This window comes from Neovison vison, chromosome X, assembly GCF_020171115.1.
Source record: "Neovison vison isolate M4711 chromosome X, ASM_NN_V1, whole genome shotgun sequence".
NCBI classification, from domain to species: domain Eukaryota; kingdom Metazoa; phylum Chordata; class Mammalia; order Carnivora; family Mustelidae; genus Neogale; species Neogale vison.
The window spans coordinates 82,420,836-82,434,388 of NC_058105.1; the positions used below are offsets into that span (position 1 = coordinate 82,420,836).

The 13,553-nt window shown below is 48.1% G+C and overlaps 1 protein-coding gene across 4 annotated transcripts; it reads right to left on the reverse strand.

The window, feature by feature from the left end:
• Positions 1 to 4,336: 4,336 nt before the first annotated feature.
• TSPYL2 (TSPY like 2) lies at positions 4,337 to 11,520 on the reverse strand. 4 transcript variants are annotated; one of them, XM_044235087.1, is made up of 7 exons: positions 10,624 to 11,520; positions 9,288 to 9,398; positions 9,047 to 9,158; positions 8,814 to 8,959; positions 8,581 to 8,678; positions 7,234 to 8,069; positions 4,337 to 5,070 (listed from the first exon to the last, which is right to left on the reverse strand). In XM_044235087.1, exons 1-7 carry the CDS (start codon positions 11,416 to 11,418, stop codon positions 4,886 to 4,888), a joined length of 2,283 nt encoding a protein of 760 aa, XP_044091022.1. In that variant the 5' UTR covers positions 11,419 to 11,520; the 3' UTR covers positions 4,337 to 4,885. The 4 variants fall into 4 exon arrangements, with proteins under 4 accessions (XP_044091022.1, XP_044091021.1, XP_044091024.1 ...); XM_044235086.1 differs by having other exon boundaries at positions 7,234 to 8,081; XM_044235089.1 differs by having other exon boundaries at positions 9,288 to 9,365; positions 10,624 to 11,519.
• Positions 11,521 to 13,553: the final 2,033 nt, after the last annotated feature.

Consider the following 13,553-nt stretch of genomic DNA (forward strand, 5'->3'; position numbering starts at 1 on the left):
GGTTATTGGGGTCTGGCCAGTCACCCACCAGCTCCTGCCGCTAAGACACTGGTCAAGTGATAGCCTCGCTAGGAGCCTCAGTTTAACCATCTTTGAAATGGGAAGATAATTTCAAAATCTTTCCTAACAGTGCGGTTGTGAGGATTTAGAGTACACAAATTAATTGCCTGGAGCATACATAGTTAAGGTCTGCCCTTTTGATTCTTACCTTTCCCATTGTTTCAGACTGAGGAAACCGTGGCCCAGAGAGGCAAACTGGCTTGAGGTTACACAACAATAACACCCTGAATAAAACCCAAGTTCCGTGCTCCAAAGGAAAGCTGTTTAAGAAGGAAGGAGAGACAGGAAGCACATTTCTATAATCAGGGGTTCTTAATTTGGGTCGACGGACATCCAGTCCAATCCTCGGACAGGGTTTGGAGGGGCCAATGAATTTGGATGGGAAAAAATATACATCTTTATTCACTCTTATTGAAATTTAACATTTATTTTCAGTAAAGAATGTAACATAGTAGTAGTACCTGTGATTCTGTCACCAATAAAAATCACAAAGATTTTCCTATCACATTATAGACGTTATGAATCTGTTGAAATATCTTGTAATCTCATCCTTATTTTAATATAATGATAGTCATTAGACCCTCTACTATGTCTTGTGATGTAAGGGATTAGTGAGGAGAAAATATATTACCATAAGCACATATCTGATTTTTCCATATTTTAATAATTATATTTCAATATTATCAGTTTCTTTTGTAACTCTAGGTATTTCATTTTATATATTTAAAAGATATTATTTTCTGAGGAAAGGTCCATAAGGCTTCACCAGATCACCAAATAGGCCTATAGCACAAATTGTCTTAAACTCTGGGAAGGAAGACAGACCTGGTTTATCATGTTTCTTTATTGTATCCCTATCACCCAGTTTAGTATCAGACACACAGTAGGTGTTCAATAAATGTTTACTAAATGAATAGAATTCCTTCCCAACCATCCTCCATACCCTCAACCAAGGGAGCTAGTGCTGGCATTCTTGGTCACCTGAGAAGGAGGGATATTCCTGAATCTGGTTTTGTCCCTGACAATCTGCTTTTGTTCACAGAAGTGTGTGGAACTTTAAAAGTTTGATCCCAGGAGAACCTGGCCCCTGAGAACCTCACCCCCAGGCCAGGGCCCTCTGCAGCAGAGGAGTAGGGTAAGCTGTGAAGGAAACAAAGACAAGTAGCTTCAGCATGGTAACAGACCCTGAGGCATATTAGGTCCATGACTCCTTATCCTCCACCTGGTTCTCCTTCTGGTTTCTGTTTAGAGTCCCAGAAAAGGGGGCCTGTCTTCTCTGGTCTTCAGCAAAGACTATATTTTGGACTTGAATGTGACCTTAAAGACCTTGGAGAACAGTCCTCCCTTTTGGAGGCCCAGACTGGGCCACACCACACACTAAGGAGTGAGGACACAGGGAAAAGATGTCACTTTAGGCAAAGAACATCTTCTTCTCCCATGCCTTAACCCAAAACATGAGCACCCTAGCCAAATATATTAGAATCCCAAAGTTGGCTCCTAACAGTGTTCCTGAAGCCAGAGGCCTTCTCTGACAAGGTGAGTGAAAAGGAGCCTCTAATACCAGAATGAGGGGCTGGGGATTTGATTAGGGGAGGAGAAAAGAATCATGGAAGACATGATCAGGGCCAGGCTTCAGAGGTCTGCTTCAAGGCTAGTTTCCATCTTGGGATTCTAGGAAGGTTGCTTCTCCAGCACTGATCCCCAGTAAGATTAACCTAAGTTTGCAGATGGGAAAACCCAGGCCCCTTAGCAAGGGTGGTGGAATCACATTGTGAAGCAGAGCACACTGAGGAAAAGGATACCCAAGCCATCTGACTCTCAGACTGGCTAGCATCTTTTTGCTAGGCTGACCTCTTCTCCTGGCCCACTCTAGGCCCTTTGCCCCTGCTGTTTTCCCCTCTACTTCACCCCCTGGTCACTGGGACTAGCTCCTGATTATGAATGTGGGTATCTCTTCCCTCCGCACAAGATGCCTTTGACTCAAGATCCTGAATTCCCAGCTCTGGCCATGAGGCAAGATGTTCCCCTTACCAGGCTAGAGTCTCTTCTGCCCACCTCTGACAGTGTAGTCCCAGGTCAGAACCAAAGGAATCAAAGCCTTCATGCTCTCCCCAAAACATCTGTCAGAATCATGGAGCATGTCCAAGATCTGGTATTCCAACTATTTCACAGAGGTGGCCCAGGGAGGGAAGGGGCCTTGCCAAAGGTCCCACAACAACTTGGAAGTCATTTCCTGACTCCTCTCAGTCCCCTCTTTTCCCATATGTAAAGCCCATTGGTTCTAGCATCTAAAAAGCTCTCATAGAACAGACAGGTTTCTCATGCAGGAGAATTCCAATTAATTTATGTAGATACATCCCCCTCAAGGAGATGGAGCTTAATTTCCCACTCCCAAAGCATGGGCTACACTTTGTGGCTTCCTTCCAAAGTGTGTGGTATGGAAAGGGGGCTGGGGGCAAGGAGGGGAGTAACTTTACAGTGAAAAAGCCTGACATACACTGCTACTTCAACCAGGTGATCAGAGTTAACATCAACAGTGATAAGACATTGATAGTATGTACCCTTTATATGATGAGAATAGCATTTTCCTTCTGTGGTCTTCCTTCCCCAAACCCATAACCCTAAGCTAATCATGAGAAAAAACATCAGAGAAATCCCAGTTGAGGGACATTCTACAAAATACCTGACCAGTATTTTTCAAACATTGATGACTCCAGGTCATCAAAAACCAGGAGAGTTTGAGAAACAGTCACAGCCAAGAGGAGCCTATGAAGACATAAAAACTAAATGTAATATGAGGGGCGCCTGGGTGGCTCAGTGACTTAAACTTCTGCCTTTGGCTCAGGTCATGATCTTAGGGTCCTAGGATGGAGCCCCGCATCGGGCTCTCTGCTCAGCGGGAGCCTACTTCCCGCTCTCTCTCTGCCTGCCTCTCTGCCTACTTGTGATCTCTCTCTCTGTCAAATAAATAAAATCCTAAAAAAAAAAAGAATTGTCCAATGATTTGATACTTCCTGTCTAAATGTAATATGATATTCTGGATGGCATCCTGTAACAGAAAAGTTACTTTAAAAACTAAGGAAATCTGAATAAAATATGGACTTCAGTTAATAATAATAATATTGGTTTATTAATTGTGACAAATATACCATGTTAATACAAGATCAATGGGGGGAAACTGGCTATAGGATATATGGGTACTCTCTGTAATATCTTCACAGTAATTCTATAAGTCTGAAACTTTTGAAATAAAAAATATATCTTAAAAACCTCCTGTATCCGCCCATTACACCACTCTCACCTGAGGAACAGCATCAACTTCCTCACTGCTCTCCCTCCCTCCAATCCATTCTCCTGGCATCCAGCAGAGGGCATTCTCTGAAACTGCAATCTGACCGTTTCTGAAGCCTTTCATTAAAACATGGGCGTTGAATGGAAAATTCGGGAGGTATATTGCAGAAGACCAACCTGGATATTTGTATGTTATCATTATTAGCCACAATGGATCTAGAGGTATTTCTGGTGTCTGCCAAAATAAAGTTACTCTATCCAAAATTTAAAACAACTCGGCCTTCCAGAGGTCTGCCTTTCAGACACCCAAATCCTGATCCCTTCCCCACCCCATCGCACTATATCGTAATTTCCTTTTGCTTTCCCCTTCTCGCTATGCACTCTTTGGCTCGAGCCATCTTTTTTTTTTTTTTTTTTTTTTTTTTTTGCCTTCTTCTTCCAGGTCCAGTTCCAGGAATCCTACACCATCTCTCTAAAACAGGAGAGCATTTCTGAATTATTGGGATGTAACGTCTTGACAGATTACTATTTTTTAAAAATTACAAGCAAATGAAAAAATGGATTCCCATGATTCCCCATGCCCAGCTCACACTATGCCTGAGGAAAGGTTTGACGCACAATAAATAAAAAGATGAATCATTGAACAAATGGATATTTTAGGGCGCAGGACTTTTCTTTGCACCTGCGCAGGAGGGGAAGGCGTGGGAAGCTGTTTGCTACCTGCCGAGGACCACTGCAGCCGCTGGTGGGGGAGGGGCTTTCTCAGCCTCGCCCTGCCATTGGCCAGGATGGTCCGCATAGCTCTGACGCACCTCTGTGGCCTGCAGAGCTCTCCGGCAGAAAACCAATACCTTCCCCCCAACCCCGCCACACATACCACTGTCTGGCAGACCAGTGCATAGAGGAGATAGTGATTTGAGGGTCTGTAGAAGAGACTGGTTCCTGGGGATGGCTCGCCAGCGGGACAAAAGACTACAAGAAGCACTTTGAATTTGCTCAGAATTTTATTAGGATTACCAAGTTTCACAAGGAACAAGGAGGGGCTTCTGGGGGGGGGGGACAGGAACACTGCAATGACAAGCGCCCCGGCATAGACACCAAGGCGGGCTAGCGGGCACAGCGTGGGGCAGGGCAAGGGATGGACAGAAAGAGAGGCTTGGGAGAACAGGGTGGCAGCAGAGCCCCCCAAGGCCACGGTGGCTCTCCCCGCTTCGGGATCAAGGGTGTCTACTCCACACAGCACGAGGAGGAGGATAGAGGGGCCCTGACCAAGGCATCACAATAAATACGTTTAGCAGCACACAGAAGCCTGCAGGAGAGGAGGGCCAAAAGGAAGGGGGAATCCCCCTTTCCCTTACCCCCAAAATAAGAACTCTGCAATTACTAAACCATAAAAATAAACTTTAAACCCGTGTACGAATTCGGTCACCCCCCAGAAGTGCAATGTGGGGCCGCGCGGCCCTAGCTGAGGGGGAGGGCAAATGGGGCAGGTGGAGAGGGATACAGAGAGGCAGCCCTTGCAAGGGTGAAATGTTTATCCAGTTTTGCCCCTCTTCCCTGGGTTGGCCCAAGCATTTTGGACCTGAAGCACCTCCTCCATGTCAGAGTCGTCAGAGTCTTCCCCTCCTTCTGAGTCTTCAATCCCTTCCTCCTCATCGATCCCTTCCTCCTCATCGCTTCCCTCCTCGTTATCACTCTCCTCACCTTCTTGTTCACTGTCTGCAAAGAGGGAGAGAGGCAAGGAAGGGAAAATGGAGGGTGATTAGATGAACAGGTAGATGTCATTCTTTTTTTTGTTGTTTAAACAAAAGAAATTTATCTTCTCACTGTTCTGGAAGCTGGAGGACAGCACTCTTTTAACAGGGAACAGAACACAGAGCCAGGGTTTTGGGGACCTGGAACACTTGCCAAGCACCTCTGCTTGGAACAAGCCAGTGTGTGTGAGACAAGCCTGTGTGTGTGTGTGTGTGTGTGTGTGTGTGTGCGCGCGCGCGCGCGCGCCCCCCCCCCACACCCACGCACGCGTGCTCGGCTTACTCAAGCAAGCCTGGAATGAGGGAGTGGAAGGGAAGCAGGAAAGCAGGGTGGGCTTCCTGCTTCTGGCCTATCAAAATTGATACTCTGAAAGTTGATTTTTCTCCCCCTGTAATGTGTCAATGTGTGTGTCTTCCTGAGTTCTGATCTCAGCTGAATAAACCTTCTGTTCATTCCAAGGCAGCTCCCCCGCTCTTTCTCCATAGTCTGATCTAAACAGGCCCCAGTCTGTCTTTTTTAGCCCAATCCCCCCCCACCACAGGGCTGGGCAGATAGCTCTTCCTTCCCTTCTCTGAAAGAAGATACCATCTGGGGGAACATCCTTCAGTTTCTGTAACTGAATATATGTCTACACTGAATCTACTCATCCAATGCCTCCTTCCTTGCCCCTGCACTCAATGGAAATTTGCCAGAGACCCCATGGCCAAAACCCCCAGGACTGGTTGGTCTTCTACCTCCAGCTCCTTCTATCTTCCCCAGGGACCCACCTCTCCAAGGTCTGCCTGCCCACAGCCAGGCTCAGACATCTCCCTTGCCCGCCCTCTACCATCCCCTTCCTAGCTAAGGTTTGACTCTACTGCCTTGCTCCTTGCTCATGCCCTCCTCCTACCCCACTGTGGTCTGTCTCTGCCCCCATTAATATACTGAAACTACTTTTGCCAAGGCCACAGCACTAAATCCGATGGACACATACCAGTCCTCATTTTGCCTGACCTTTCAGCAGCACTAGATACTGAGGACTATTCCCTCCTTCTGAGAACATTCCATGACCCAGTTCTCTTCCCAATTCTACCTTCTCAGAGCCTCATTTTCCTCATCTACAATAATACCTACCTCTTAAGACTTGCTGTGAAGATTAAATGAATCAGCCAGTAACAGTAAATCACTCAGAATAGTGCCTGGTGCACAGTAAATACTTCATTAATGCTAACTGGTCCCAGAATCCAGGGCTAGGATTCTGCTCTGGCTTATTACCTCCTTTATTTACATTCTCTGACTTCCTAGACATAAAACCAATCACCTGCCTGGGCTACCTGTATCTTAGGTCCAACAGGCCTTCCCAACTCCATGTTCCTCCCTGCATCTCATCAATCCTGCCACCATGTCATTCCCTATCCTAAGAACTGGCACCTCTGTTTGCCAGTCATCCAGGCCAGACCAAACCTGGGAGTCATCTTAAGGACTGCCTTCTCCCTCAAACCCCGGCAGGCAAACCTTTCTCCGCATTTCCTAAAATGCATGTTTTGGTGAACGCTAAACAATAGCTTCTGTGGTCAAGAAGTTTGGGGAAATTCCAATTTCAAGTTCCGCAATATTTAAAAGGGTTTCTTACAGCAGAGCTTTTCAGAGGCTTTAAGGTGCCAATGTACATGTGACTCTACCTGGGAATATTAATGTATGCAGTATGTCCCCACATATCTTACTGGATATTTTTGTGAGAAGCAGCTTTCAGAACTAGTGAAGGATACTCAAAAGACAAACAAGCCTGAAAGTTCCCTGAAGTCCTGGGCTGGGTACAGTGTATGCTGAATTATAAGGTGTTTGTCATTTCCCTGCTTTCTGTGTGTGAAATTGTCCTTCTCAGTTTTCTACCCACCTTCTCCTATCTCTTCACTCTTCCTGTGACTTTTGCTCTGTTACAACCTATCTACCCACCACCTAGAACTAGAATTTGTTTCTTTGGTTCTGCTATGTTTGTAAGTTAAAGTTTTCCTAGTCTTGCTTTGTTTAAAAAGTTGCACAAAATCCTTCTTTTCCGCACAAGTGCAGACTGTATTCATGCCTTGATCCGGGCCAGCTTTTCTGAGAAGAGAAAAGGAGGGAAAACAAGAGGGGTTCTAGGCTCACCTTCCTCACTGCCTTCTTCTTCCTCCTCCACTGAGGAGTCTTCTTCAGAGATGTTCTCTACCTCGTCCTCATAGTCATCCTGATTGTTGCTGTTATCCTGATCCTTGTCAGGGTCATCAGTGTCATTCTTGTAATCTTCGATGTCTCTGTCATCATCATCGCTGCCTTCATTGTCACCTTCATTGCCATCATCATCACTGCCTTCGTTGTCGCCTTCGTTGCCGTCATTATCTTCATCATCACTGCCCTCATTGTCTCCTTCGTTGTCACTATCGCTGCTATCCTGGTTGTTGCCATTGCTGCCATGGTAGCCACCTTTGGGGTTCTCATCACCACCATCCGGGTTCTCATCACCATCAGGGTTCTCATTGTTGTCATCAGTATTCTCTTCATTGTCATCAGGGTTCTCTTCATTATCATCAGTGTTGTCTTCAGGGTTCTCACTGTTGTCATCAGGGTTCTCGTTGTTGTCGTCTGGATTCTCATTGTTGTCATCGGCACTCTCATTGTTGTCAGTGGTCTCGTCATCAGAGCTCTCATTATTATCAGTGGTCTCGCTGTCATCAGGGCTCTCGTTGTCGGTGGTCTCACTGTCAGGGCTCTCATTGTGGTCAGGGCTCTCACTGTCACAGAGGCACTCGCTAATGTCAGTTATCTCATTGTCAGTGGTCTCAAAGCAGTCGGTGGTCTCCATGAAGTCAGAGATCTTGATGTCATGAATGGTCTCATTGTCAGTGATACCATCACTGTCTGAGGTCTCACTGATAATGTCTTCCATTAGATGATAGTCATCAGAGTCTTCCAGGATCACAACCTCACACTTGTCCCTGTTTTTACTGTGGAGAAGCCTAGGGTTGAGTACAGGGTTGGTGGGAGGTAAGGCAGACACTGAAAGGTAGTAACTGGGGAGGCAGTAAGCTACAAGGGATCCCAGGGAGGAGGTTAGGGTGGGGAAAGTCCCATTTCTGCTCCTGACTGCATGACCTCAGGGCAATCACACCCCATTTATGGGCATCACTTGTAAAACATATTGGACTGGATTCTCTCAAAGGTCCCTTTGGGAGGCGCCTGGGTGGCTCACTGGGTTAAAGCCTCTGCCTTCAGCTCAGGTCATGATCCCAGGGTGCTGGGATCAAGCCCTGCATCAGGCTCTCTGCTCAGCAGGAAGCCTGCTTCCTCCTCTCTCTCTGCCTGCCTCTCTGCCTACTTGTGATCTCTCTTTCTGTCAAATAAATAAAAAATCTTAAAAAAAAAAAGTCCCTTTGGCTTTACAAATCCTGTGTGACACTAGCCTAATCTTTATCCCATTCCTAACAAACCACCTCTCAGCCACGAAACCGCTATCACCTTTCTTCCTTTTCTTGCTTCTTTTTGTTTGCTCTGTAGCCCCCTTCTCCCATCATGTAGTAGCGCAGAGGGTTAACCCACAGGTCATTTTTTATAATCTGTTGAAAAAGAGGGTTGGGGTGGGGGGAGGGGAACAGTTATGAGTACAAGCCCCAGAGCCTACTCCCAATTCCCCAAGCATCCAGAGGCAAGCCTAGCAAGGCTTTCTCTGGCAATGCTAGGAGGAGCCCCACCTCAGCAATCCTATCAGCCTCTGGGAGGCTGTGGTTTGAGAACCAGCTGAAGAAGCTGTGGTTGGTGTCCTGGTTCTTGTGCCTGCGGGCCTGGGGTTCCTGGCCCCGGTGCCAGCGGATTGGAGTGGAGTGAGACACTAGCCGGCCTGGAGGGAAAGGAGGCTATGGAGAGGGCAGCAGAGAAGGACAGATGGGGGGTGGGGGTGTGGATTTTCCCTAGGACTGCCTCTTACCAGAGCGGTTGCGCTGGAACTCCTTGACAATCACCATGTTTGTGAAGTAGGGGTTTGTCTGGAAGTACAGCTTCATCTTGTAGCCCATGGAGATGTGTCTGAGATCCTGTACCTGCTCAGGATAGAGATAATGTTGGGATCCCCACCATACCAAGGCCCCTCCCACTCTACCCCCCCTCACCTCCAAGGGCCAGATTCCTTGCCCGATCCTAGTAAAAAAAAAATGTATCTTTGGCCTGACCTGCAGATTGGTCAAGTAGCGGAAGATGTCTTCATCACGTCGGTTGATCAAGATTGAAATTTTGGGGTGGTTGAGGAACTGATGGAGGGAGCAGTTTAGGTCAAGGAGTGACTGTTCAATGAGAGAAGGAGGAAGGGAAGGCCAAGCAGGACAGAGCAACGAGAGGCTGGAGCAGAATTCCCTCTATGTTTATGTGATGTGTGTGGAGCAAGTGGGTCATGGGACATGACCCACACTTTTCTTCCCATGATACTATGCAGTGAGCCTGTGTTTATGCAATGTCAAACCTCTGTGTTAGGTTGCCTTACCTCAGTATGTATTTGCTGTGTCTGGGTGCTAAGAGTTTGTATTTAGAAAACATTGTGTTTCTGCGGGCTAAAGGCCCATGCCCAAGTGATGCTGTAACTGGTTGCTGAGGGCCTGGAGTCACATGATGTTCATTTAGATGTCTGTGTCCACGTGGTATTGTGGATCTGGCTGTGAGGGTTTGCGTCCAAGTGATGCCATGTGTCTGGGTGCTGAGGACCAATAGTCACATGATGCTCTGTGTCTGCATGCTGAGAACCCACGGCCACAAAATACGTGTGTGCCTGAGTGCTAACAGCCTGTGATCATGTGATACTTTGTAGGAGAGTGTCAAGGGTCTATATCAATGTAATTCCACCAGGAAGTTAAGCCCATGTGTTCCTAACATGTTGTATGTATGTCTGTATATGCCCCAGAGATAAGCTTTTCACCAGTAGCGAACAAGATTCTTCTTACTTATTTCCTTCATTTAACTCCTTGATCTCCATTATTTGGTACTCCTTTGCCTACCCCTTAAGGTGCTCAAGCCCCCTTCTAGTCTCCTTCTCTCCAGCCAGGATTGGGGTCTCCCTAGTACCTAAGCAGAGACCTAGCCTTGCAGGGCTAGGTGTGACTTCTGGGCAATTTCTTTGCTATGTGCCCTTCCCCTCCCTCTTCATCATTTCTGAATCAGTTCATCTTCTGTGTGTCCCTCCCCTCCTCCTTTCACCACCTCTGGTCTAATTTTTCTGCTGTGTGCCCCTCTCTTACCCTCCCCATTTCACTGCCTGTGATGCATTTTATTTTTTTTATATTACGTTCCTCCTCTCCCGTTTTCCATTTGTGGTCCAGGTTTTATGCTGTGTGCCCCTCTACCCCCTTTACCATCTCTAATCCAGCTTCTCTGATGTTTTGTCCCTCTCCTTCCATTCCTCCTCCACCAAACCTAGTCATTTTTCCAATAGGGGTCCACCCCCACACCCTTTCTCTCCCTCCAACCCCCCCTTTTTGTCATGGGCTCCTGGCCCATGAATATAGATGACAAGGATACTGCTTTGACCCAGAAGCCTGGAATATGCTGGATGATGAGGTCTCTGCGCTCCAGGAAGGGTCTTCGCATCTGAATGAACTTGCGTTTCAGACGGAGGAAGGCCTTGCCTGCCTTGATGTTCACCGCCTCCAGGTCCAGTTGAATGTTTTCCAGTGCCTGCAGGATGCACTCTATCCTCTCGGCATTCCTCTCCTTGCTATCCTTCTTCACCTTCCTCTGCTTCCTCTTCCTCCTCCTCCTCCTCTTCCTCACACTCTCCTTTTCATCCTCGTCTTCATCTTCCACGATGATGATAGCTTCTTCTTTCCCCCTCGGACCGGCTAACTCCTGGTACCCCCACTCCCCTGCGCTACAGGTTTCTAGGGCCTTCTCTCCAGCAAAACTGCTGGGCTCCATAACCTGAAAGTCAATTTCCACACTTCCCCCAGAAGCCTCCGAAGGAGAGAATATTTCTAGGCTCTCCGTAGGAGGGGGCGCCCCCCCGTACCCCGACTCCATCGCAGGCTCCCAGCCGGGACTCCCAGCACCCAGGGTGAAGTACGCACGGATTCCCCCCTCCTCCAGAATGACATAGGGCGGCGGCGGGGGCAGATCTGGGCCCAGTCCCACCCCCCTCATGTCAGCCAGCACCTGTGCCGCCTCGGTTTCCTCCCGGAGCCTCGGCCGCTGCTCGGGTGGAGGTAGGGGCAGTCGCAGGAGCGGCGGCGGCGGCGGCGGCAGCTGGTCGTGCTGAGAGGGCTCTGAGCTACTCAGGCGGCGGGCCTTGGCCGGAGGCCCCTCATCTTGGCGGTCCATGGTGACCGCGCTCACAGCTCAGGGGATCGCACTCGCCCCTTCGCTCTCAGCCAGGCCGCCGCTGCCTGTCACACCTGAAGCTGAGCCGCAGCACCTCACGCCACCACCTCTCCTCACAGCCTCGCTCTGGCGTTCCCTCCCACAGCGCCTGTCCTGCTCCCTCCGCGCCAAGCGTCCAAGACCCACCCCCTCCCTGACGTAAAGGGACCGTTCTGTCTCTCCATTGGCTGCCAGCCCCCGCCGAGGCACTCGCTCTCCCCCGACCTCTGCCCGCTCTCACGCAATCTGCTTGCCAACACCGCACCTCATCGCTTTCCAATTGGCTCCTCTCAGGCCCGCCAATCATCGAGCTGACTTCCCCAGCGACGAGTTGGAAACTGCATGGCGATTGGCTGCAAGGAAAACTGAGGGGGACGAAACCCCTCTCCCACCCTTGCAGCGTTTTATCCAATGGGAAAAGTACCAGTGGCTCTGAAGACCAAAAAACAAAACAAAAAACAAACGCAGCTTCGGAGCAGGATGTGCTCAAATAAAATTGGGAGAGCCTCGCTATCGTTTTCCCCCTTCTCTGCCCTCCCCTCAACAACTACGCACTTCTTAAATCTGTCCCTTTCTCTATTCCCGGCGTTTGCCTCTGTGGAGATCTGAAATGTGGCCCCCGGGGCTAGGGTTGCCCTAAAGGAGCCTGGAATTTAGAAACCTAGGACCTTTGGTTTGGGGCCAGATTTTTGACGTGGCTTTTTGCCTCTCTGCAAAATGGCTCTAGAAATAATCACACACAAAAAGTAACTTCGTCTGCGTCATTAAAATGATTGTGATTCCATTCATCCACCAGGTTTTTCTAGGATTTTCTCTGTCTTCGTCCACTTGATACTTGCCCTCCTTCCAATCCTTTCCTCAGTATATGCCGCTTTTATTTTTATTTTATTTTTTAAAAGATTTTATTCATTTTATTTGACAGAGATCACAAGTAGGCAGAGAGGCAGGCAGAGAGAGAGGAGGAAGCAGGCTCCCCGCCGAGCAGAGAGCCCCATGCGGGGCTCGATCCCAGGACCCCGAGACCATGACCCGAGCTGAAGGCAGCGGCTTAACCCACTGAGCCACCCAGGCGCCCCATATATGCCGCTTTTAACTGTATTTTAGATTTTGGAGGGTTGGATTGATGGTCTTTCCTTTGGCGTGGTGGTGGGGTTCTGGATTTGGTCTGGGATTCACATCACGGGTGTGCTCCTCACTTTGTAACCCTAACCAAATCACTCCTTCTCTCTGAGGGAGTGTCCTCAGAGATACTGTTTCCTGTCCTCTAAATTAGGCATCCTTAAGACATGTAGGAAACTGCCCATTGCAGCCTTTCTGTGGTAGCAGAAAATTGGAGGCAACCTAGGGACCCATCACCAGGGGTATGGATAAGAAACATGTGATAGATGTAGAAGATGGACCACTAGAATGAATTAGATCTACGTACAGCAACAAGGCTGGATCTCTCGAAAACAGAATGTTTAGTGAAAAAAGAAACAGAACAAGATTTATAGTACAATACCGTTTATGTAAATTAAAACATAACAATACCATATATTTTTCACAGATACACATATATGTAAATAAACACATGAACGGTGAATTGGAAGGACATACATTAAATACACAAGAGTGGGTGCCTATATGGGAGGGGGTATTGGATCAGGGATGGGTGATGAAGGGGAAGAAACAAAACAAAACAAAGAAGAAAAGGGACTCGCATGGACCAACGATGATGTAGTGTGCCAAGAACTGAGGAGTATGGTCAACTCAATTCTGTGCACCTGAGAGAATAAGTAAATAAACGGTAAATTGAGGGCCCAGGGAGCAGGCTAGCTGGGTAGACTCCCAGGCTTGGCTCCTCCCCCCGCCCCCCATATCATCCCTCCTCTGAATTTAGTCAAAGCTTACCAAAGTCCCAGATGTATACAGTGGACACTTCGGAAGGGCTCCCATCCCAGATTGAGCAGTCCCTCCAGAAGCCATTACTTGTAGGGGACATTTTCTAACCCCGTTATTTCCCCCATTCAAGTTTGATCCCCAATTCCCAGTCCCTAGTCTCCAAAGTGGTCCACTTTCAGGAACACCTTGTTCGCGTTTTGGGAAGGAGACTGACA

Coding starts and splice junctions, on each gene's coding strand:
- TSPYL2 (XM_044235086.1), bottom strand. CDS start 11,418: ATGGACCGCCAAGATGAGGGGCCTCCGGCCAAGGCCCGCCGCCTGAGT. Junction 8,679..8,813: donor AGGCTGATAGGATTGCTGAG/GTGGGGCTCCTC, acceptor CTTTTTCAACAG/ATTATAAAAAATGACCTGTG. Junction 8,082..8,580: donor AAGCAAGAAAAGGAAGAAAG/GTGATAGCGGTT, acceptor ACTCAACCCTAG/GCTTCTCCACAGTAAAAACA.